General features: G+C 43.8%; 1 protein-coding gene across 1 annotated transcript in view; it reads right to left on the bottom strand.

Annotated features, from left to right (window-relative positions):
* Positions 1-26,058, bottom strand: part of SLC38A3 (solute carrier family 38 member 3) — a 255,214-nt gene that overhangs the window by 139,608 nt on the left and 89,548 nt on the right. The window contains exons 2-3 of the mRNA XM_030207217.1: positions 16,055-16,248; positions 8,103-8,187 (exon numbers count right to left, since the gene is read on the bottom strand). Of these exons, the coding sequence (XP_030063077.1) occupies positions 8,103-8,187; positions 16,055-16,164 (195 nt within the window). The 5' untranslated portion in view covers positions 16,165-16,248. The remainder of the gene's footprint in view (positions 1-8,102; positions 8,188-16,054; positions 16,249-26,058) is intronic.

Genomic DNA, 26,058 nt, shown 5'->3' with positions numbered 1-26,058 from the left:
TAACTTCAATTCCCAATTGTGCACATCATCTCCTGCCTTCTGAAATTTGATCCCTAATACCCTTACCCTTTCTTCTGTGTCAGGAACCCCCCCCCCCCCTCCAGCTGGAAGTTATGCTCCTTGGAGCCAAGCCACAGCGAGTGGCACTTTCCTCTGTTCACTTTAGATCCTGATGCATTCGAGTATTCTGTCATTTTGGAGCTCAGACTTCCCACCTCTTCCTTCTTTGCCACCCATATAGTGATATCATCTGCATATACCACTGTCCTCAGGACCTGATCCTTACCTAGTGTGATTCCTGTCAAGGACCCGCCCTCTCCCCCGCTTCCAATCTCCTCACGAATGGGTCGATCGCGAAGACATAGAGGAGGGGGCTAAGTGGGCATTCCTGCCGTACTCCCGCTGATATTGGAAATTCCTTCCCTATCCAACCATTGATCAGCATGGAGCATGTAGCCCCCTGGTACAAAGTCCTCACCCAATGAATAAACCGCGATGGTTTTCCTTATTGCTTCAACACTTCCCATAAGTATTCATGCTGCACCCTATCAAGTGCCTTTTCCTGGTCAAGAGTTAACAGGACTCACCCCTCTTCTTCCAGTTTGCTCCTCTCTACCCCTTCCCTCACTGTCGCAGCCGCCTCCAAAACTCCCCTCACTGGCACCCGCACATTTGCGAGGGAGACAACAGAAAGGGGACACTCCCCTCAATCTCTCTGCCAAACCTTTGGCCATAATTCTCCTGTCTAGATTTGGCAATGCTATTGGTCTCCAATTGGCCAGCTGCACTTGATCCTTCCCTTTTGAGAGAAGGATCAATGCAGCCCCCTTCGAAGACTGGGGGAGTTCCCCTTTCCCTGCTGCCTCCTCAAATACTTTGACTAACGAAGATGCTAGCTGTCTTTTAAAAGTCTGATAGTATTCTGCAGGCAATCCGTCTGGGCCTGGGGACTTTTTCTTAGCTAGGCCCTTGACTGCTTTCTCTCTTTCCCTTACCTTCCCATGAGAAACTATGTCCAATTCCACCTGCATCCTTTCCTCTCTCGGTGTTTCTGCCACATATTGTTTCCAAACCTGTTCTGGAATTTCCTGTCTTGAAAAAACCCCTCATAAAATTGCTTGGCTGCTTGCAGGATCCCCTCCTGAGACTCCCAGAGTACACCCTCCTTGTCCCTCAAGCCCCAAATCCTGCTCACCCCAGATTTCTGCTTACAGCTCTGATACGGATCTGGAGAAACACACTTCCCATAGTCCCTTTCCATTTTTAAAGATTCCCACCTATCATACTGCAGGTCTTTTAACTGCTCTTGTACTTCTTTTATCTGCTCTGGGTCCTCGCGGTCAGATATCATCCTATCCAGTTTTCTCCGCAATACTGCATTTGATCTGATTCTCCTCCCTTGATATTCTTCCCCTAATGTTTTGAAAAACTTTTCTGTTCGTTTCTTACACATTTTCCACCAGTCACCTATAAACTCAAAGCCTTCCATAATAGACATTTGGTCCTCCAGAAATTCATCGTACCTTTGTACAATCTTCTCCTTCTTTAACCAACTTGCATTTAGCTTCCACAAGCCCTTCCCTTTCTGATAAGCTGCTGTCCCTCCCAGACAGGCTTTCACCATCAAGTGGTCCGTACCATCTGCCACTCGCGTGTTTGGTATCCTCACACAAGCTCCTTTTTTCATAAAGATCCTGTCTATTTTAGTCCTGTGTTCACCCCTAAAATATGTAAATCCCTTCTGTTCTGGGCAGTGTAGAATAAAAATGTCTACCAAACCCATTCCCTTTGCCACCTCCCTTAGCGTTACCCCATCATACTCCACCCCATTCATCCTCCCGGCTCGGTCCAGTGCTCTCGTCACTGTGTTAAAATCCCCTCCCCATACCACCTGTCTGGATGTGTGTAAGAAGGGTCGTACCCTAAAAAACAGTTGTTTCCTTTCCCACTTCTTCTGAGGATCGTACGTATTAATAATCCTTATACTCCAGCCCTTCATACCCACATACAGAATCAGGCACTTACCTACTCTTACCTCTATCACCTTCTCAATATCTACTACTACTACTACTATTTAGCATTTCTATAGCGCTACAAGGCGTACGCAGCGCTGCACAAACATAGAAGAAAGACAGTCCCTGCTCAAAGAGCTTACAATCTAATAGACAAAAAAATAAAGTAAGCAAATCAAATCAATTAATGTGTACAGGAAGGAGGAGAGGAGGGTAGGTGGAGGCAAGTGGTTACAAGTGGATACGAGTCAAAAGAAATGTTAAAGAGGTGGGCTTTCAGTCTAGATTTAAAGGTAGCCAAGAATGGGGCAAGACTTAGGGGCTCAGGAAGTTTATTCCAGGCGTAGGGTGCAGTGAGACAGAAGGCGCGAAGTCTGGAGTTGACAGCAGTGGAGAAGGGAACAGATAAGGATTTATCCATGGAGGGGAGTGCATGGGAAGGGGTGTAGGGAAGGAAGAGTGTGGAGAGATACTGGGGAGCAGCAGAGTGAGTACATTTATAGGTTAGTAGAAGAAGTTTGAACAGGATGCGAAAACGGATAGGGAGCCAGTGAAGCGAATTGAGGAGAGGGGTAGTATGAGTAAAGCGACCCTGGCGGAAGACGAGACGGGCAGCAGAGTTTTGAACCGATTGGAGAGGAGAGAGGTGACTAAGTGGGAGGCCAGCAAGAAGCAGATTGCAGTAGTCTAAACGAGAGGTGACAAGGGTGTGGATGAGGGTTTTGTAGAGTGCTCGGAAAGAAAGGGGCGGATTTTACGGATGTTGTAAGAAAGAAACGACAGGTCTTGGCGATCTGCTGGATATGAGCAGAGAAGGAGAGAGAAGAGTCAAAGATGACCCCAAGGTTTCGAGCTGAGGAGACAGGGAGAATGAGAGAGCCATCAACAGAAATAGAAAATAAATAAAATCACCACCCCACCACCTGGCTCCCCAGCTATTGACCAGACTGAAGGTCCTACCCTCCACTCTTTTTTAGCCTGATTCAAGGTGACCAATGAATCCACCCTGGTTTCCTGGATTTAACCAGATGTCCACATCTTTCCTGCTCCTTCATATACTCGAAGGCCATGAACCTTGCTCTCCCTGACTTCACACTTGCCACATTCAGGGTGGCAAACTTAATGCATTCCTCTACAGCCATTGTCACAATTGTCTATGTCTCTTCTGACCTCCCTAACCTTCCTCTAATCCCTCTCTTTGCTGATACCCCTGCTGGGACTATTTCATCTGGTCCAACTTCAAATTCTTCCTCAATCAATTCTCCCCACTCCAAACCCTCCTCTACCCCTAGCTCCTCTTCTTCCCCCCTTTCTTTCTTCCCTTTTTCTTTTAGATTTTTCCCCCTACAATCCTTCTCCCCCAGACCCCCCTTTTCCCGTCTCTCCTTTCCTCTCCCCTCCCTTTAGATCCCCCAACCTTCCCATCTGCTTCTTGATCATACTTCCCAACCTTTCAACTCTACCACAGGAACATCCTAATTTCCCTCCCTTTTTCTTCCTAACCAACCCTACTGCTTGATTGCCTCTCCCCCTTCTCCCTTGACCTTCTCCCTCCTCTCCACCAACTCCAAAACTTGAAAACCTATTACCCTCTCTTACCTCCCCTATCTCCCAAACCCTCCTACCCCCCTTTTCACCTGAACCCACCCTTCCCTCTCCTCCTGACTCCCTCCCTCCCTTCTTCCTTCCTTCCTTTTCTCTCTCCTTACCCCACCACTCCTCTCTCTCTTTTCTCCTCCCTCCCCTCTACCTGCCTGTCCTCCCCTGTCTCCTGCTCTTCTCCTCTCCTCTCCCTCTCTTCCCTTCTCTGGAACTCCTTAACTCTCTCCTCCTCCCTCCTTCCCTTCCTATCTCCTCCTTTCTCCCTCAAGCCCTCCCTGCTCCTGCCCTCCCTGATCTATACTGTCCTTTCCTGCCCTTCCTGATCCATCCCTTTCCCCCTCCTTCCCTTCTTGCCCCCTCCGCCTGTTGTGGGAAAGCTTCTGTACAACTTACTGAAAGGGTGTCCTAACCTCCCACACAGGTTACATCTTATAGAAATGCAGTCTTCTGTTCCATGCTCCAGGCTACCACATTTTGTGCATTTCTGCACAAGGCATGACATGCTGTAATGCCTGAAAGATCCACATTTAAAACACTGCCTAGGCTGGCCCTTTATAAAAGCACCGTATATGGTCTCTACCAATAAAAGCAGCTGTTGGAATGTATGAACAATATTCCCAACTTGCTTTACTTTACTAATGCCCTCCAACCTCCCCCCCGCCCCCCCCCCCCCCCCCCCCCCCCCCCCCCCCCCCCCCCCCCCCCCCCCCCCCCCCCCCCCGCCACACCCTGCTAGGGTTCTGGAATTTTCTTCAATGGGACCCTAACCATCTGCATACCTGCCTAACCAACATCAGGTCTGCACCTGGGATGACTCATTCCTTACTAGAAGTGTGACCTCCACTAGTTCTGGTGTGCTTATTGGTACTACCCTAAAACCCTTCCACTCCCCCTTGTTCCTTACCCCCCTTGTATTTCTCCCAAAAGACCTCCATGCCATGCTGTGACCGGGCCCGCATAACTTTTTTTTCCTTTAATAAAAAGCCCCCTCTTGCCCCAACCAATGTCCTCTCTTTCACTCCCCCCTCCCCCAGCCCACATCAAGAACCCCCAGGAAAATCCCCGTTTTCCCCCAGCCATGCAAGTAGGCCCTCCCTGGGCCTACCTATATCCCTGGTGGTCCAGCAGGGTCATTGGGGGCAGGAGTGCCGACCTCACTCCTTCCCCTTGCAGTGCCTCTCTAAAATGGCTGCCGCAACTTACCACAAACTGCTGTGAGAGGGTCGCAGCAACCATTTTAAACCAGTGCCACAAGAGGCAGAAATGAGGGGGCTGTGCTTCTGCCCCCAACAACCCTGCTGGAACACCAGAGATACAGGTAGGCCCGAGGGAGGGCCTACTTGCACTGCTGGAGGGGCGTGGGTCTTTTGGGGAGGTCTTGATGTGGGCTGTGGGGAGTGGGCAAGGAAAAGGGGGATATTGGTGGGGAGGCAAGAGGGTGCTCAGGGATTTTTTTTTTTAAAGGAAAAAAAAATTATGCAAGTGCCGCCCGATATTCAAAGCCAGCACCCGTATAGCTAGCGGCCTTATTAAATTAAGCACTTAGCTATGTGGGTGCCAGCACTGAATATTGCCAGCACCCGCATAACCTGGGGGACCTCCCTAGTGCTGCCCCCAGTGCCGCCACTGACCTTCCACTTTTTAGTTAGGCGGTCTGAGGGGATATTCAGCAGTATTCTTCAGTTAAGTGCTGCTGAATATCTCCACATAGGTGGCAGAAAGTGATTTAAGTGTGCAGGAGAAGCTCCTGCCCGCCTAAATCGATTTGAATATTGACCCCAGAGTGTTTATTGTGCCCTCTGACTGAATTCACTGTACAGGGGTTATTTTAGAAAGCTTATTTGTAATTTGCACATTTAAATGCTGACCTTTACCCATCTCTATTGCATACACACTTAAAACACAATTTTAGAACATTAATAGTTACACATGCAAATCCACATAACATAAAGATTGACAGGGTGTGGATTTGGCCATAATGTGGGTGGGGCTTTGTTGGACTAAAATCTACATGTGTATTTCTTATTTCAGAAAGAGAATACATATGTATGTGGGAAAATTTGCACATTGGGATTTATACCTGCTCCTTCACACATGTAGCCATAATTTACACATTAGTGTTGGCACTGACACATTTAAGTTGCCATGTTTCTGCCGTTGATGTTTCTCACATTTATCCTGGTAGAATGGATGCTTCCATTGCATATAAACAATACATCCATGTGCAGTTCTGCCGCTCCTGTATTTTAGATCTTTTTTCTATAATCCCTTCATAAATGAGGATAACCTGCCCTGCACATCTCAGTTCCAATCTCTAGTTTCTATCTAAAATGGGGCTCCTCGTGTTTGTTGATGTTTGTGGAGAACCACGGCAGAGCTCATTGCAACTATCCATGCAATTGAAGCTCAAGAAGGAGAAGGGAGTGCATCCATAATAGGAGATGAGGTGGAGGGAGTGGGGAAAATAACAGCTTGCTTTATGTGAAGCAAGTGGTTGCTGAATCACTGGTTAAATTTCCTGCCAGTCACCAGCTCCCTTAACAAAGCCAGTTGGCAGTTCTAGCAATGTTTAGCTGCTATCAGTATTAATTTTTTAAAATATTATTTAGCTCACATATTTCCAGTAGTAGGTAGAGTAAATATTGATTGTAGCCACAGAAAGGTGTTATGTCAAGTTCCATCCTTTCCCCCTTATTTCCCTGTGTGGGACATATATAGATTATGCACTTTTGGGGGTGTAATTGGGATTTGACACTTAGTACAGATTACAGAAAATCATGACACATGCATGCTTTGGTATTGGACAGTGCAGTGTCTGGAAAGTGACCTCCTTATCTATAGACTCAAATTCATAACGTCCAGAATATAGCATAACTAACTCCACACTCAATGGTATTATAAAAATAAATTGCTTATTTATTTACATTGCAGCAAGAACAAAAATGAAAAATCAAGAATAATGACAGATGGTCTTATCATACAAACAACTCAGAGTAAATGCATATCAGACCCTAAGGTAGGCTTCCAGTATAGCCACATCCTAATCCCAGCATGACAGTGATTACATGGCAGCTATAAAACCTGGACAGTGATGGCACATGATGTCCGGCAGGTGGCAGTGTGTTCCTCAGACAGGTCAGTCAGACGACAGAGCAAGTGCTGCACTTCAGATCAGATGGAATGTGAACAGCCATTTGCATCAGATATGAGTCTCTTTTATGCAGAAATTGCAGGCTGCAGCTGAGTCAGTGACATGCACTCTTGGTCTTGTTGCTGATGCCCAACAACTTTGTCTCAGATGTTGTGGCTTGAGGGGCCACAATATTGTTCAACCACATTGAAGGGACATTTTAACCACAAAGTCATGGTTCATGTAAACAAGTGCTTTTCTTGGGTAAGGACGAGTCTCAAATTCGGCAACACGAGTTTGTGAATTCCCTTCGTGGTAAGGTAATGTGGTTCTTATTTATATATTTATTGCATTTGTATCCCACATTTTCCCACCTCTTTGCAGGCTCAATGTGGCTTACATTACATCATGAATAGTGGAAATATATAACAAGATAGACATTTAATATTGCATAAGGATCTTGGTTAACATGATAATGATAAAGCAAGGTAGTAGTATAACAAGCAAATATCGTAAGGCAATTCTGGATATATGTGTAGGAGTTCACATTTGTTGATTTTTGTGGTATGCCTTGTTAAAGAGACGAGTCTTCAGTAGTTTGCGGAAGTCAGTTAGTTCATAGCTTGTTCTTAAGTTGTGCGGTAGCGCATTCCAGAATTGTGTGCTCAAGTAGGAAAAGGTTGACGCATGGGTTAGTTTGTATTTTAGACCTTTACAATTGGGGAAGTGAAGATTAAGGTAACCTTGGTGATGCTTTGCAGTCCTTGCTGATTGAATGCAAGTCTGAGAACTAACAGGCAACATGCTTAGGAGTAAAAGATGAAGTTAGTAAAGAGTCTGTCAGGTTAATAAATGCTGGATACTGTCATGTATTACAATCCTTTATAACTTGTTATATAGCGGCATGTACTGCTGTATATAGTGCCATTTGCTCCTACACCTGTCCCCAGAGGGATTACAATCTAAGTCTCCACTTTCCAGTTGCAAAAGGGAAAATGAAATAAATTCAAAACGTTTCAGGTTGGTGACCTGACAGAAATGTAGTGCTGGTTCTATCCTCCTATGCCCATAACAGATGGAGGAGAGTTACATTGAATTTTAGATTTCAACATTTTTATTAAAGGACCAACCAGGTGTTTACAACCATAAAACTTCAAATACAGTGTTTCAATGCTTTCAACAAACATTGGTGTAGACTGAGTAAAAAGAGTTACATTGAATTTTATAGTGAAGAAATAGCCTAAACAATTTTTCTTCTGTACTACAATAAATATTCACTTTGTCATCTGCTATGCCCCCAGCCAGCTCCCATCATAACTACCATATAATATGCTTCCATTATATCAACCCAAACTTACATCTGTAAAGTGCATTTTTCTTGACTCAGAAGCATGAGGTAGAAATTCTTCCAGTTCTGTCTGATTGATGGAGTTCTCAACAAACCTGCAGCAACAAATATTAACAAGGAAATCCATATCAAAAGGGTTGAGCAATATCATTCTGGGAGCCCAAAATCAAAATTGTATAGGCAGATTTTCCTGAAAGTGTTCATGTTACTTACAGTGGGTGTCTACATACTTTTGGCCCCTGTACCCACAATATGTAACAGAGAGTTACAGTTTATTAAACTTGCTATACCACTTGGCTTTTTACTAGAGTTAGCAGAAAACAAAAAAGAATTCTGGCTTCTAATAGGAAAGACCATACTTTCAAGATCACACAGTGCTAAAGATTTCTAAAAATTAAAATCAGGGCTGCCAGGATGGGGGGCAAGATTCCCCCGGGCCCGGCCTTGGCTATATAAAAGCTGCTTTTGTTCACTGATGCTGCAGCCAGCTTGATTGTCTTGCTCAGTCAGATCCAGTATCTTTTCCTCCTCCTCCCCCCCTCCCGGGTTCTCTACTTGCCTCGGAGTCTGGCAGGCAGTAGCAATCAAAAGAGACTGCTCTGGCGGCCACAGGTCCTTCTTACCGCCACATGCCGCAACTGTCAAAACAGGAACTTACTTCATAGGAGGTAGGACGTGACAGGAAGAAGGACCCATGACTGTTAGAATGGTCTTTCCCAGTCCGCTGTTTCCTGCCAGTCAATGACTTTATTTTGACTGATGCTGCAGTGGGGAGGGCCCTTAAGATTGTTTGCCCTGGCCCAGCTATGTCTCTAGGCGGCCCTGATCAAATATGTGTTTTTGTTTCATACCATTAGTTGTTTCTGGTGCCCTTGATTCTGTGAACATTTGATTGTTGGTATCCAAGTTGGATGCTTTGGGGATGAGTGGACAGGTCTTTGATTGGTTTACATCTTATTCGATGGGTCAATCATTGAGTGTATGGCGTGGGGGTCAAGTTTCTTGAGAAATTCTGTTGGAAAGGAGAGTACCTCAAGGGTCAGTGCTTTCAGCCCTGTTATTTAATGAGTAATTGTCTTCCTTGGGTGCAGTTTTTTTCGAGTCTGGGAATTGGATATCACTTTAAATGCAGATGATGTGCAGTTCTTTTTTCCTGTTACTTCTTGGGGGGCTGGTTTAGAAGCTCATTGCAGCTGTACATGGATAGGATAAATGTATAGATGAATAAGCATGGTTTGATGTTGAATATAGCAAAATCTGAGATAATGATTCTGAGGAGAACCATGGAGGAATTTTGGCCCAAATTGTTTAATTTGCATAATGTTAAATTATCAGTTCAAAAAGTGGAAAAATTATTAGGTGTTTATCTGGATTCAGGACTTACCATGAAGAATCAGGTGGTAAGGATCATCCGGACATGTTTTGCACATCTTCATTTGTTATAGATATGTTGCCACTATGTGATTTTTGTGGGATAATTCAGAGTATGGTTGTATCTCAACTAGATTTCTGCAATGGTATGGTTAAGACTAGGATGCGGACACTGCAGCTAGTACAAAATACTGCTGCTTTGTTGGTTGCTAATGTGTCAAGGGTGATGCATATCACACCAGTTTTTAAAACAGTTGCACTGGCTCCCTGTTCAATACAGGATAGTAGAATAGATAATAAAATAGTAGATGGCGGCAGATAAAGACCTGTACGGTCCATCCAGTCTATCCAACAAGATAAACTCATTGTATGTGATACTTTATATACATACCTGACCTTGATTTGCCCTTGCTATTTTCAGGGCACAGACCATAGAAGTCTTCCCAGCACTGGCTTTGCTTCCCAATTACCAGTGTTGCCACCAATCTCTGCTAAGCTTCTGTGGATCCATTCCTTATCCCACACAGTTTTGAATTCTGTTACCGTTCTTATCTCCACCACCTCTTGTGGGAGGGCATTCCAAGTATGTACCAACCTCTCCGTGAAAAAATACTTCCTGAGATTATTCCTGAGTCTGCCCCCCTTTAACCTCAATTCATATCCTCTAGTTCTACCGCCTTCCCGTCGTCGGAAAAGGTTTGTTTGCAGATTAATACTTTTCAAATATTTGAACATCTGTATCACATCACTCCTATTTCTCCTTTCTTCCAGGGTATACATGTTCAGGTCAGTAAGTCTCTCCGCGTACATCTTGAAATACAAATACCATACCATTTTTGTAGCTTTTCTTTGCACCGCTTCAAGTCTTTTTACATCCTTAGCAAGATATGGCCTCCAAAACTGAACACAGTACTCCAAGTAGGGCCTCACCAATGACTTGTATAGGGACATCAATATCTCTTTTCTTCTGTTGGTTATACCCTTTACTATGCAGCCTAGCATGCTTCTGGTCTTGTCGCATTGATTCTTCACCTTCAGATCTTCAGACAACATCACCCCAAGGTCCCTCTCCTGAGTTGAGCTTACCAATCTCTCCCCTCCTATCCAGTATCTCTCGTGTGGGTTCTGCACCCCAAGTGCACCACTCTGCACATCTTGGCATTAAATTTTAATGCTACTAACTAGGGACAGACTTGACCTACTAGAGTCATACTACCTTCATTGATTTACAACTAGACTCCATTGTATTCAATATTTACAAAATATCTTTATTGAAAAAATGTGCCTTTAACAATCGGCACTTATCCTAACTAAAATAATCAATACACAAATTCATACACCGATCACTCTCAGTACCTGACTAAAATAGAAATCTGTTCAAACACACTAAAATATACATAAACCATTGCCAGTCGCAGTTGCTACTGCGTTAGAGTCCTTTGTATTACTGTTATATATTCCAATTTCCGATTTAACCTCTGGTCCCGGCTTTCCACTCGGGCGCTCTGTTCAAACTAATCTGTACTGGTTTCACCTTCAGTCTGCTTAGTTATTATCACTTCTATAGTCCACCTTTGCAAATGAAATGCCTTTAAGTCCCATATACAGGTACTCGGTGAGAAGCAACCATTCAACTGTTCACCATAAGTTGTTCCTCATACGCATGCCGGTTCCCCAATGCTGGACTGCATTTCATTCACTTCATCAGGAGGAACCACCACCTCATCTAAAACAATACAAACCCATTATCATCCCCCTACTAAATCCATGCACCTTAATTAATCACAGTATAATCCCAATTTCATACTTACTTTCTCAACTATAACTAGCTGCACGCCGGACTGGGACACGCCAACGCGTGGGTCAACGACCGCTACGCTGAAACTAACTGCGGGAGCCATGACAACATCTTTAAATAGCTACTCTATCTACTCTACCCAAACTTTTTAAAGAAACACTGCCTCAAACCCATTCTACCTCCAAATTAAGGCCAGCAGGAGCCACCGTCCCCCATGTATATGTATACCGTTGTTCAATAGATAGTAAACGGGTACTGATATCATCCCCCCTACTGTTAACTAAGGAAATCTGTACCAGAACTACACACCAAAGTTGATCTATAGTGTAGTTATGTGCGCTCCAATGAGCGACAAGCAGGTTAACCATCTTGTTGAGACGTAAATTACTCACATGCTCTGCTAGCCTATTTTTCAACTGTCTTTTTGTGTGCCCTATGTAATAAAGACCAAAAGGGCATATAATGCAATATACTACCTGTGCGCTAGTGCAACAGGTATTTTGCCTTAAGTTAAATACCTTGTCAGTATGAGGAATAGGGATAGTGTCAGTGTCCAAAGAATATTGACAGTACACACACATCCCGCAAGGGGAGTGTCTACCTCTCTCAATATTCCTAGTGGGTCTCTTCAATAATTCACCCAAGTTCGCTTGCCATCTGTACGCCACCTTAGGGTGCTCGCTGAACTCAGGGTGGACCGAAAGCACATGCCAATATCTGTGTATAATGGCACAGATGGCTGATGCCTTCTGTGAAAATGGAATGACATATGCTAAGGCTTTTCTAGGAGTTCTTGGCTTGGGCAAAAACAACCACGAGCAGTGAGCATATAGGGCCCTCTTGAACGCTTTCTTGAGGACCCCCATGGGGTAACCACGGGCTCTAAACCTGTCAATCATAATACTAGCTTGTTTTTTAAATTCCATGGTAGAAGAACACAGCCGACGTAAACGTAATAACTGACCAACCGGTACACCTATCTTTAAGCTATGATGATGAAAACTTTGATAGTGAAGTAAGTTGTTACGGTCGGTCAGTTTACGAAAAATGGTAGTAGAAAATTCGCCTTCAACTGTTCTAATAATTTTAATATCCAGGAATTCCAATTCATGTTGATCTATTCTAAAAGTAAACCCAGCTGCAGGAATCATGAGGCAGCTATTGGTGAGGCTAGCTGCCAAACTTCAAACCAAGTCTGGAGGGCTGGAATATCTGGACCGGACCGGACCAGAAAGAAAGTCTGGAAAGTCTATGGCAGTCACCAGTTCTGGCCACCAGAAGGCGAGAGGAACACAAACCAAGACACAGGCAGAAAGCATACTGAAGCACAGAAAGGCTTAACACACATAGGTGCAGTATAGTGGAGTAATCAGAGCCATGCTGGAAGCAGCCAGCACACAGGGATGGAGACACAACTAACTCAGGAAGAACAGACAGAAGCCAGCTCAGAAGCTGACCGCCGGAAATCATGACATTCAGAGCCCACTCTCATTCACATTACCACACTGGGGATGTTAACTGACCGCCAATGATCTTTACAAAATTTCTTCTATTATGAAGAGGGATTTTTTTTATTTGTACTTCATCAAGTGTGATGTACTTGGTGTATTTTTTTGATGATTCTACTCTGCATTCACTTATACATGCTTTATTGTTCTCACATATTGATTACTAATTCCAATCTGAAGTGCTTGCAGATTTATTTATTTATTTGCTGCATTTGTATCCCACATTTTCCCACCTATTTGCAGGTTCAATGTGGCTTACAATATGTTACAGCGACAATCACATTAATAGGATAAGAATTTCAGAATATAGATATAGATAAGGTGCATAAGAATATCATGGCAATCATATTAACGGAATAAGAATTTCAGAAGTCTTACAAATAAGGTTCATAAGAATATCATGTAGGATTAGAAGTGGATAAATAGATAAAACATACCATAATGATATCAGGACAAGATATAATATTCAGTAATGAGGATGTAATTAAAATAAACAAATTAGAAGAGTTCCATAATAGTTGTATCTGGTGTAGTTTAGGAGTCAGTTCGTTATGGGGGATCCTTTTTGTACATCTTTTTGAACAAGTAAGTCTTCAGTAATTTCCGGTAGGTTGTCAAGTCGTGTGTTGTTTTTATGGTGATCGGTAATTCATTCCATAGTTGTGTGCAGATGTATGAGAAGCTAGATGTATAGATTTGTATTTAAGTCCTCTGCAGTTGGGATAATGGAGGTTTAAGAAAGTACGTGATGAACTTTTGTTGTTTCTCTCTGGTAGGTCTATTAGGTCTGACCTGTAAGATGGGGCATCTCCATAAATAATTTTATGAACTAAGGTGCAAATTTTGAATGCAATTCGATCTTTTAGTGGGAGCCAATGCAATTTTTCTCCAATTTTTATGTGGTTTGCCTGTTAGTGATAGTCAAATTGAGAGCCGTAACGCTCGGCGGTAACCACGGTAATCTTCATAGCTTGGAATCGAGCTCGACGGAATCTGTTATAATCGAATAATCAAATCTAACGAGGTCTCTTAGGGCAGTTTTTCCGTGAGCGTCTTATTCGGCGGCCATGTGAATCGGATGGGCCGTTGACAGCGTGATCATGGGCACTCACCCACTCTGGATTATTCTCGGTACTACTGTTAATAGTAGTCGGTTGAGAGCAGTAAATGTTCAACAGCGTCTACAGCATTCACAGCGATCTTCTCAGTGTTAGATTGAGCCAGGCAGGAGTTAGTTATAATCAATTCTAACAAGGTCACTCAGAGCAGATCTTTACATGCATTTTATGCGGTTTTTACGTGGTTCACCTGTAGTAATAGTCATTTGAGAGCAGTAATGCTCAGTGGTAACCACGGCAATCTTTACAGCTTGGAATTGAGCCTGGTAGGAATTTGTTATAATCAAGTAATCAAATCTAACGAGGTCTCTTAGGGCAGTTTTCTGCAGGCATCTTATATGGCGGCCATGTAAATCGGGTGGGCCGTTAACAGCGTGATCATGGGCACTCACCCGCTCCGAATTATTCTTAATACTCTTGTTAGTAGTAGTCGGTTGAGAGCAGTATAAGCTTGACGACGTCCACGGTATTCACGGCGATCTTTTCAGTGTTAAATCGAGCCGGGCAGGAGTTAGTTATGATCAAAATCTAGCAAGGTCTCTCGGAGCAGTTCTTTACACACGTCTTATGCGGTGGCCATAAGACGCTTCTAAATAGATGCTTCTAAATATGACAAAATGTGACATATATTTTTTTCTCTGTTATTTCAGAGAAGCACTATAAATGCTAAAGGCACATTTTATCCTGAAGGTGACCAACTCTTCTGATGCAGTATTGGTGAAACATGACTCTGGTCGGTAGCTAGTCCCCTGGTCCTTAGAAAGTTAAGCTCTATTATATAAAAACTAGTGCAACCAAGCCCATTTTGTCAAAAATGAAACGGGCCCTAGGAAGGTTCTCATCTAAGCGATTTCTCCTCTCTCCCCTGCCCTCCCCTCCATGTCCCGCGATTCTTCCCTCCCATCCAATCCCCTCTGGGTCCCGCGATTCTGACCTCCCCTCTATGTGCAGCGATTCTCCTCTGCCCTGCCCTCCCCTCCGTATCCCAGATTCTGGCCTCCCCTCCATGTCCAGCGATTCTACTCTGCCCTGCCCTCCCTTCCGTGTCCCGCGATTCTCCCCTCTCCTCCCATCCCTTCCATGTCCAGTGATTCTCCTCTGCCATGCCCTCCCTTCCATGTGCTGCAATTCACCCCTCGCCTCCCATCCCCTCCATGTCCAGCGATTCTCCTCTGCCCTGCCCTCCCCTCCGTATCCCAGATTCTGGCCTCCCCTCCATGTCCAACGAGTCTCCTCTGCCCTGCCCTCCCATCCCTGTCCCGCGATTCTCTCCTCTCCTCCCATCCCATCCATGTCCATCAATTTTCCTCTGCCCTGCCCCCCTCCCCTCGATGTCCCACGATTCTGTCCTCCACTCGATGTCCAGCGATTATCCTGTGCCCTGCCCTGCCCTCCGATCCGTTCGTAACATCTTGACGTCAGCTCACCTTCAGTGTTCCCTTCCCTCTCAATGTTCCGCCCTCCTCTGACGTCATTTCGTCTTTACGCAAGGGCGGGACAGTGAGAGGGAAGGGAACACTGGAGGCTTGCTGACATCAGGATGTTATGAACCCAGACAGCCACAGAACATTGAGGTACAAATTATTATATAGATGTGAAAGTTTAAATGATAGAGATAACAGAAGATATATTTTGCTAAGACATGAAAAAAGGACCGATGATGAACTGTGGTGAAATTTGAACTTGGTGTTAAATCAGGTCAATGAGACAATCAACTTTTGAGGGTGAATTCTTTGTTCCTGAAGATATACAGACTCTCTTTGAAACTTAAATAACTTTTAGTGAGTGGCCTAGTGGTTAGTGTGGTGGACTTTGGTCCTGGGAATTGGGTTCGATTTCCACTGCAGGCACAGGCAGCTCCTTGTGACTGTGGGCAAGTCACTTAACCCTCCATTGCCCCAGGTACAAATAAGTACCTGTATATAATATGTAAGCCGCATTGAACCTGCTATGAGTGGGAAAGTGCGGGGTACAAATGTAACAAAAAAAATAAATAAATAAAAATACAGGACTTATAATCCTCCAGTTCATATTCATTTAAAGGTTATATATCACCAAATCCTGTGCTGTTCAGGCTACAACTTGAGCAGGCTAACCACACAGGGCCAGCGAATCTTGTTCCTTCTTGACTAAGAAATATCCAAATTCATATTCTGCAAACATTTACCTGTCATTCTCCATCGACGGGATCGAGGGGAGACTCAGTGTTGATTGTTCCTTATTGTTTGCTACTAGTTCTACCATTTCTGTCTCTATTGGGACCTCGGAGGAGTCCATGATCACAGCAATTCCCAGAAATAATCAGTAGTTCTCTCTTTCACACTTTTGTATGTGTGTTGATAATTTCTAATGGCATCAGCCCTACAAGAAAAGAGATAAATATGGTTTAGACTAGGAGAACGTACAAGAGCTCATTGAATGAAGTAGTGAGGTTGCCATGTTAGGGGCCTATTGCTGCGCATCAATCTGGAACTATCGCCGGGTTCCCCAGCATATGCCATTTGTAGCGCTACAAAAATATTTTCTATTTTTTTGTTCCACCGGTGCTTACCTAGCAGTAATCGTCACTGCCTGGTCACCACCAGGTCAGTGCGGGAGCCCTTATCGCCACCTCAATGGGTGACAGTAAGTGCTTCCCCCCTTCAAACAGCCATGTGGCAAGTGGTTCACGTACCGCACGACCATTTCTTTTCCAGAAAAAAAGACAGCCTTTTGCCCACTGCAGTAAAGGAGGCCATCAGCATGTGTCAAAAACACATGCTAATGCTAGTGAAGGCCCCCTTTAACAGCAGCTTAGTAAAAGGGCCCCTTAGACCACTTTATAGCTCATAAAGACTAGCAAATAACACAAAATGGGGATGCACACAGAAAATCTTTTTGGTTCATTTTCATACTTTCTGGACAATTTTCAGACACTTGTTCAGTTCATTGCAATCTTTGTCATGCATAAAGACTATTTTTACATGCATAAAAACTCTTTGACTGTCAGAAATGAAATTTTCAACTGAAAACAAATAAAATTAGACCCACTGTAATGGCAAAAAATATGTGAAGGTAAAGCACGTTACATTAAGAGGAAGGAAAAAGCCTTAAAGAGCTCCAGACCAACAGATCTATAGAGCTGAGAGCAATCTAAATGATCTATTCCTCATCATCGGCTGAAAAAACCTTCCTCAATATCCAGCAAAAATCCATTGTTCAACATAATCTTCAAAATGGCAATTAAGCTTCAAAATGTGCAAAACCCGAAAATACACTTATTTAGAGTGTCAAATACTGTCACCTTATATTGTTCATATATAATGTCTCAAAAACAAAACACAAAGACTCCAAGAATACTTAGCTTGAATGTGTCATCTGTTCTGAAGTCATAATTCCAGTACTCAACAATTCCCCAGTGTTGGAATTATGACTTCAGGACTGACGACACATTCAAGCAAAGTATTGTTGGAGTCTATCAGGGGCATTTTTGAAAGAGAAGGGTGCCCATCTTCCAACACAAATCGGGAGATGGGCATCCTTCTCTCAGGGTCGGCCAAATCTGCATAATTGAAAGCCGATTTTGGGTGTCCTCACCTGCTTTCCGTCGCGGGGACGACCATAGTTCACGGGGGCGTGTTGGAGGTGTAGCGAAGGCGGGACTGGGGCGTGCTTAAAAGATGGGTGTCCTCGGCCGATAATGGAAAAAAGAAGGGTGTCCCTGACGAGCATTTGGTCGACTTTACTTGGTCCATTTTTTTTCACGACCAAGTCTCAAAAAGGTGCCCAAACTGACCAAATGACACCAGAGGGAATCAGGGATGACCTCCCCTTACTCCCCCAGTGGTCACTAACTCCCTCCCACCCTAAAATAATCTTTTTTACATTTTTTTTCCAGCCTCTATGCCATCCTCAAATGTCATACCCAGCTCCATGACAGCAGTATGCAGGTCCCTGGAGCAGTTTTAGTGGGTGCAGTGCACTTCAGGCAGGCGGACCCAGGCCCATCCCCCCCACCTGTTACACTTGTGGTGGTAAATTTGAGCCCACCAAAACCTACCACAAACCCACTGTACCCACATCTAGGTGCTCCCTTCACCAGTAAGGGCTATGGTAGTGGTGTACAGTTGTGGGTAGTGGGTTTTGGGGGGGCTCAGCACACAAGGTAAGGGAGCTATGTACCTGGGATCAATTTCTGAAGTTCACTGCAGTGCTCCCTAGGGTGCCCGGTTGGTGTCCTGGCATGTGAGGGGAACCAGTGCAATACGAATGCTGGCTCCTCCCATGACCAAATGGCTTGAATTTGGCTGGTTTTGAGATGGGCGCCCTTAGTTTCCTTTTTAAATGTGAAAACTGAGGTCGGCCATCTCTAAGCGCGGCCATCTGTAAGGTCGACCCAAATGTTGAGATTTAGCCGTCCCCGACCGTATTATCGAAACAAAAGATGGCCGCCCATCTTGTTTCGATAATACAGTCAGGGACGCCGCTTTACGGGGCGGTCCTTAGAGATGGGCGCCCCCTTTTGATTATGCCCCTCAACATAAGTTCGGATTCAATGTGGCTAACAGGAAACAATTACTACAGTACAATTCAAGTCATGTGAGCATATACAAGAAATGGACAATCCAAAAAAAAAAACTGTGCCTTAGGATTTCCTCTTCAGCCCAGGTCAACGAACCAGGCCCATCCAGTCCTGGCTTCCATCCACTCCATGTCCGATTTCTAGTTTGGGTCTCCTATTGATTTATGTAAGGAAACCAGAACTTCAAATACAGTGTCATGGGACAAAACCTGGACTGGATCACCCTGGTTGGTTGACCTGGAATGAGTGACGTCAAAAGTCTTATTGCTTGTACTGATGATAACAATGTGGAGCTATAGTACGAGCTTTCAGGTAAGAAAACCCCCCACTCCCCAAAGCCAGGAATAAAATAGGGCAGGGGGAGGACTTAGTTCATATAAAGGACTTTCTGCTCAGACAGTTAAAAAGAAATGATGAGCAAGTGCAGCTGACGACGCATCCCCTCCCACACCCAGTTCTGAAAAATCAGTGCAGAAGAAGTACGTGCTTGAAAAAGTCTTTGGTTTAATACCCTATGCAGTGTCTTGCTATAAACTTTATTCCTGTGATATATATATCTCCATAAAAGAGCTGAACTGAGCTGTAATAATCCATTTGTTTCCAAATACTCTGTTTACTACACTCTAAGAATGCTAGAAAGACAGTGGGTTACTGACCTTATAAACACCTTTATAACACAATAACAGAGCAGATGATGGCAGCTATACACTAAAATGGGCCATCTAGTCTGCCCAATACAGTACTTAGGGTTGTCACTGCTGCTCTGTGCAAGTTGCTGCCCTCACTTAGAAGTGCAAAAAGTAATTTCATAGCTGTCTTGAGCTGAAGAACTCAATGCTTGGTTTCCAGGCTCTTGGCATTTAGGAATCCTCTGTGTATCTCACACTCTTTTCTTTCTGAATTCCATCGCCATTTTTGTTGTCATCTTCTTTTCCAGGATGGCATTCCAGGCATCCAACAACCTTTCCATAATGTTGCTCCTGGGTCTACCTTCCTGTATGTTCCCTAGTTGGAAAAGTTTCACTTCTTGTGCATTTAAATATGCCTACCCAGCCCTCCTTTCCAGAAGCGTAGCTAGGTAGGGCGAGCGGGTCGCTCCCCTAAGCGCCAAATGCCTGCCAATAGCTTTCTCTGCCTCCTCCCCCCTCCCGTGCGAGTCTTGCACCTACTCTCCTGTCTCTCCCACCCACTCTCTCCCATCAGCGTGGTCGCTCATTTTTAAAGCCCTAAAGACTTCTCCCTCCGACACCGGCGATTGACATAGCCAGCCTTCAGCCAGCATCAGAGCCTCTCCTCTAGCCTCTGACTCCCCACCTATAGGGAGGCTGTCAGCCATATTTATACTCTTGATTTACATTGAGTTCTATGAAGTTCTAAAAAAACTACTTTTGCGCAGGTGGCCGGATGACAGTTTTTTTCTCTTAACCGCAGATTCTGATATTTTTACCCTTGGAAAAAGTCCCCCACCTTTTTCCGGCAGATGGGCAGGTCTTTGACCACAAATGTTCTTTCTCACTTCTGCTTTTTCATGCACCTGGTACACTAGGTTCTGAGCTATTTCTGTTTCACACTTCTCAACCTGTCATACTATGCCAGCTAGACATAGGCGCCCGGTATAAGAGGCTTGGAGAGGCTAAGCCTCCCCTGCTGTGCTCTGAGGGGTTTAAATTGTTGATTTACCTCCATCCTCACAGCAGGAGCTGCAGTGAAAGCCCTCTAGCCTTGTGAATCAGTTGTAGAAATTGGTTTATGGTTTGTTTACCTTACTGCTGGGAGAGGGGGGGGGGTGGCTGGAGGTGTCCTGGGTTGCCAGGGAGATATTTAAGGAGGATGACTTCCTGACCTGTACTGAGGACAGATAGCAGCAGAATCGGATACTGGACCAGCATGATCAGAAAGAGTCACCAGACAACAAAGGTAGAAAAAGATCATTTTATTTTCATTATAGTGTTTGGAATATGTCCACTTTGAGAATCAGGTGCTCAACATTAAAAGTTTATATTTATTTACTTATTTATGGCATTTTATCCCACATTAATTAGGGTGTTTTGTGGCTCTACATGAGAATTGTGATGATATGATCCCTTGTTTCATATTGTTGACTGTCTGCATTTTCCGTATGGGTGGTATATTGGTGTATTAGGTTCTGCCCAGTGTAATATTTATGGTACAGTAAGGTTCTGAGTGTGTTTTTGCATAAAGTTGTGTATGGTGTTTTGCAGTTGAGCGATTGTGCTTAGAATATACTTTGAGCAACCACATTATTCTTTGACACATGATACATATCTAATTTTTATTTTATTTTTATTTATTTATTTTTTCTGTGTTATCAGAAAATTATGGATTTAAGCTCCACCCCTGGCCCCACCCCTAACCCCGCCCCCTTTAGCCTCCCCAAACAGTTGGACCACCGATCGCCTATGCAGCTAGAAACTTTTGATTTTAATTAATTCTTCCTTAGTCTGTATTTCCTAGCAACCCTTAGGCTGGGCCAAGCTCTTCCAGCAGGTCCCAAGCTGGGTAGTAGGCCTCAGGCCTGTACTATATTTATACACCGGTTCTATGAGTAAAAATGACACTATAAAAGCGCAAATGTAAGAACATAAGATAAGCCATACTGGGTCAGACCAATTATCCATCTAGCCCAGTATCCTGTTTCCAACAGTGGCCAAGCCAGGTCACAAGTATCTGGCAGAAACCCAAATCGTGGCAACATTCCATACTACAAATCCCAGGGCAAGCAGTTGCTTCCCCATGTCTATCTCAATAGCAGACTGTGGAATTTTCCTTCAGGAACTTGTCCAAACCTTTTTAAAACCCAAATATGCTAACTGCTATTACCACATTCTCTGGCAAAGAGTTCCAGAGCTTAACTGTTGGTTGCATGAAAAAATATTTCCTCCTATTTGCTTTAAAAGTATTTCCTTGAGTGTCCCCTAGTCTTTGTACTTTTGGAACGAGAAAATAATCGATTTACTTCTACTTGTTCTACACCACTCAGGATTTTGTAGACCTCAATCATATTTCCCCTCATCCAGATCTTGCTCCTTGGAACTTGTTCATCACCTGGTGGACTGGGACTAGGGCTTTTCCCATATAATGTTGGGCCCCCAGAACTGTTAGACCTGCATCAGTGTTGGACATTATTGTGTGCATCCTATTAACACCCCAGTAGAGCAGCTGGAAGTGTTGTTGTTTTTTTTCTTAATATGTTATGGGCCGTGGGTGATGTCTAATCTTTGGGGAACACTATATGGAGTGTAATTGGGAACTTCCTTTTGAAGTTGCTACCATGGGATCTTCATTGTTCTTGCAATGGCACCCACAAGGACATCACTAATGTTACTGCATGGTTTACTTGCTTGTTTTCATTTATAGTCTTTCTAAACTAGTTTTTTTTTCTTTTTCAATTCACTGATTATACACAATATTTAGGGCACAGTGTCATTTGTGATCTTTTTCAAAGAGCTGTAAGTTGATGGAGAGGGGGTGGGGTGGGGGAAGGATTGGGTAGGGAAGGGGTGTCACCTGCAGGGACTGCTGTGGTTGGGATGTTGGAGACTGAGGCAATATCCTAGCACTATGACCTTTAGATTCTCGCTGCTGATATTCTACCCCAGGGGGATTACTTAATGTTATTCAAAATAGTGTTTTAGAATGTAGGGGGAATTACTTCCCCCATTAAGTGGAAAAAAATTCTACATAGTCTGCACAGAAAGCATACTACAATAGCCACGCTTCAAGAAACTCATCTGTTGGCTATGGAGCACAAAAAGCAAGGGAACTGGTGGGTTGGTATCTATGTGTACGCCCCAGCTCAGGGGTAAAAGCAGCTGTTATTATACTATCTGTCATGGCTGTGGCCATGCCCCTGTGTCCAGACTCACCTTTTTTTCAGTAATCTGGCTCTGTGGCTTCTCCGGACTGCCTTGTCCCTACATTGATGCATCTGCTGCCTGTTTCCCTGTTATCCAAGCCTCGCTCTGGTGTTCCTGCTATCTAAGCCCCACTACAGTCTATTCAAGCCTCATTCCAAGTTGTGACATCATCAGAAAAGTCCTTTCTAAAGCACCATTCAACTCTCATGCTTTGCCTTTTCAAGAGGTCTCTTAATCTTGTCCTTATGTTCCCTGTTAGGTTTTGTTCCTGCATGCCTTGATTCCTGCCTAATTTTGTTCCTGTGAGTCTTGTCTCTGAGTGTCTTGTTCCTGAAAGCCTTGCTTTTGTAAACCTTGTTTCTGAAGCTTTACTCCAGTGTAGTCTTGTTCCTGCTTACCTGTGTCTCTGAGTCTTGTACCTGAAAGCTTTACTTCTGTACACCTTGTTCCTGAAGTTTTACTCCTGTGTAGTCTTGTTCCTGCTTACCTTTGTTTCTAGGAGTCCTATACCTGAAAGCCTGGCTTCTGTAAACCTTGTTCTTGAAGCTTTACTCTTGTTCCTGCTTAACTGTGTTTATGTGAGTCTTGTACCTGAAAGCCTTGTTTCCATGTGTCTTACTTCTGATCCTTGTTTTTGAAAGCCTGGCTCTGTTACAGTTTGACTCTACTTCTGGCTCCTGCTTTAGTCTAGCCTTGCTTTTAACTCTTGCCATAGTCTAGCCCTGCTCTTGACTCTTGCTACAGTTAAACCCTGTCCCTACTTTCTACTAAAGCCATAGCTCTGTTCCATGCTACAGTTAAACCCTGTTCTTGCTTTCTGCTGTTGCTTAACCCTGATTCCTGGTTCCTGCTATAGCCAAAGCTCCATTCCTGGTTTCTGCTACAGTCAAGCTCCATGCCTGATTCCTGTTCCTGCCAAGCCAAGTCTGTTCCTGGTTCCTGTTCCTGCCAAGCCAAGTCTGGCTACTGCCTTGTATTGCTTCTGTTTGTTCCTGTTGCCCAGTTCCTATCCAGTTTTGTCTGCTGAATCTGTGTCTGGATCCAATTCTTAACCTGCCTTGCCATATTTGAACCCAGTTCTAGCCTTGTTCCTGTGTCTTGCCGTGTTCCTGTGTGGGTTCAGTTCTAGCCCTTTGCCTTGTTTTCTTGTCTTGTCTGGATCCAGCTTCTATCTTGCCACAGTGAACTCAAACTTGTTTGGGATAATGTGGGATATAAATGTCACAAATAAATAAATAAATAAACAAACAAACAAACAAATAAATAAAGCCATTGATTTCAGGGTTGACAAGTATCTCCCGGATAAGTGGATTCAATGTCAATGCGAAATGCGGGCGGAGAAACTGGGCATGCCTGCCTCTTACCATGATATATAGGAAAAGGAGTTGAGATGATACCATAGCAGTAGGCAAACTGTACAAAGCCTGAACAGCATCTTCAAAGAAACCTGCCATGCCATGTTTACATAGCACTTGAAACAAAAATCCCCAGCCAACCATGTGAAAAGCTTTTTTTTAGCATCAAAACTGATAAGAAGGGATGATATATTGGATGCACAAGCTACCTCTAATGAACCAATGATTTACAGATAAACCCCACCTGAGGTTCCGCTTTAATAGTAGGAAGTATCTGAGCTAAGCAATTGGCTAACATTGTAGCTAGAAATTTAGCTTCGTAGTAAATCAGCGATAGAGGCCAATATGAGCCTGGAAAGGTATGGTCCTTCCCCGGTTTAGATAAAACTATTATTCTTGCAGACTCCAACGACCGGGGTACTCATTTGTCTGATATGATGGCACTGAACATAGCAGTAATAGACTGGGCTGAGTCAAACAAGAGTAATTTGTAAAACTCTGCCCGATAGCTGTCTGGCCCTGGGGCTTTTTAGAGGGAACCTTTTAATATGGCCCACTTCAACTCATGTTCCTCAATGGGGTGATTCAGTTTAGCAGCCTGAGCTGTGGAAACCTTGGGCAAATTTAAGCTTTCTAAATAGATATCAGGATCCAATCCCTCAAAGGCTTCAACTTTATAAAGCTGTTAGTAGTAATCTTGAATATAAGGTTAATCCCTTTAACTGAATAAACTAAAGTTCAGCTGAATCCTTAAGTGTCAAGACCCTAGAGGATGGAGTCCTGTGGTTATGATCTTGGCCGTCCATTCAGAATTTACCGATGGGCTGAGAGAACATGGGATTGCTGCCATCTTGGCCTCTCCCTGTTTGGTATGCTCTTGATCTTTTCTCACCGGTCTCATGGCCATGAGAAGCACCCACAGCTCTAACAACAAATATTTGTACCCTGCGCTTTCCCACTCATAGCAGGTTCAATGTGGCTTACATATTACATACAGGTACTTATTTGTATCTGGGGCAATGGAGGGTTAAGTGACTTGCCCAGAGTCACAAGGAGCTGCCTGTGCCTGCAGTGGGAATCAAACCCAGTTCCCCAGCACCAATGTCTACCACTCTAACCACTAGCCCACTCCTCCACTCCAAGATGGCTGACTAGGGAGGACTAAGGAAATACACGGGGCAAGATTTTTAGCAGGTAAATCACAAGAATCAGAGAAAGAACAAAGCAGGGAGAAGAGCAGATACGATCAGCATCTGCTCACTGTCATGGCATCACCAGAAGTCTTGTACAGCTTATTGGTTAACCTTTATGTCTGTAGAATTAGATTCAAGAAACTCTGTTGGCATGAAGTTGCATGTATTCCCAAAGTACCAAAGTAAAACACTGGGTCAATATTGAAAGGTTTGGCCACCTAACTTCAGGGATCAGAAGGACAAATATTTCATTTTGAAACTTATCCTCCCCCTTTCCCTGACTGGCTAAATTTTGCCAGGGCAAATCATTGCCCAATCAAAATTTAGCCAGACAAAAAGATGGTGATAGGGGAGTTCCTGCAGTGTATATACGACCAGACATTCAGCTCAACTTATTCATGTAAACATCTAAAGTGAACCAAATTTGTCTGTTAGTTTTGTCCACAAATGCTTGGCTAAATATTAGCCCCAGAGTAAAACGTGGGCTTTGGCTAAGTCTGGGGATTTTTTTGTTGTTGTTGTTAAGCAGTGGGGAGAAAAAGTGTCTTTCAAAATTAAAGCAAACAAAATATCATTTGGTTTTTTTTTCCATTTTGGAAAACAAAAGGAAATGAAATAGGACATTTCACATCCCTAGTTTCTATTCTGATTTATGATCACTTATTCAGTATTTGGTAAGGGTGAGGGCTGGTCTGTGTTTGGTGTGCCTGGCTGATGTGAAGGAATCTGCTAGCATATAGTTTCTGTGTAGGGACTGATAACAGTCCAACTTGTTCTGTTTTCCAATCTCCGACTCCCATTAGGAAACCCATTGGCACTGTAAGGCACATTGCCCTTTTTACTTTGGGTCTTGGCATTTAGTGTGGTTAGGGTATGGTAGGCTTCTCACCTATAGTAGGAACTGAGTGTGCGATTTGCAATGTTTCGTATCATGCCACAGAATGCCTAGTAGTGGAGAGAGGTGGTGATAATTTTGCCTGAATGTATTCTTTGTATGGTAAGTGAGGAGTAATGTCCTTGTTCGGTCCTATAACCGTTCTTAAGAATTTCCTATGGCCATGGAATGTTTGTTTGCAGAACTGGAGGTGCAGGTTTCTATATAACAGAATTGGTTGAATGATGCAATCAACTATCATTTTAATAATAGCTCTGTTGAAGACTCTTTAGGGAGTTCTTTATTGCAT

The sequence above is a fragment of the Microcaecilia unicolor genome, chromosome 6 (assembly GCF_901765095.1).
Source record: "Microcaecilia unicolor chromosome 6, aMicUni1.1, whole genome shotgun sequence".
NCBI classification, from domain to species: Eukaryota; Metazoa; Chordata; class Amphibia; order Gymnophiona; family Siphonopidae; genus Microcaecilia; species Microcaecilia unicolor.
Note: the sequence above shows the minus strand (reverse complement) of the source record. Positions and strands in the feature narration are given on the sequence as shown.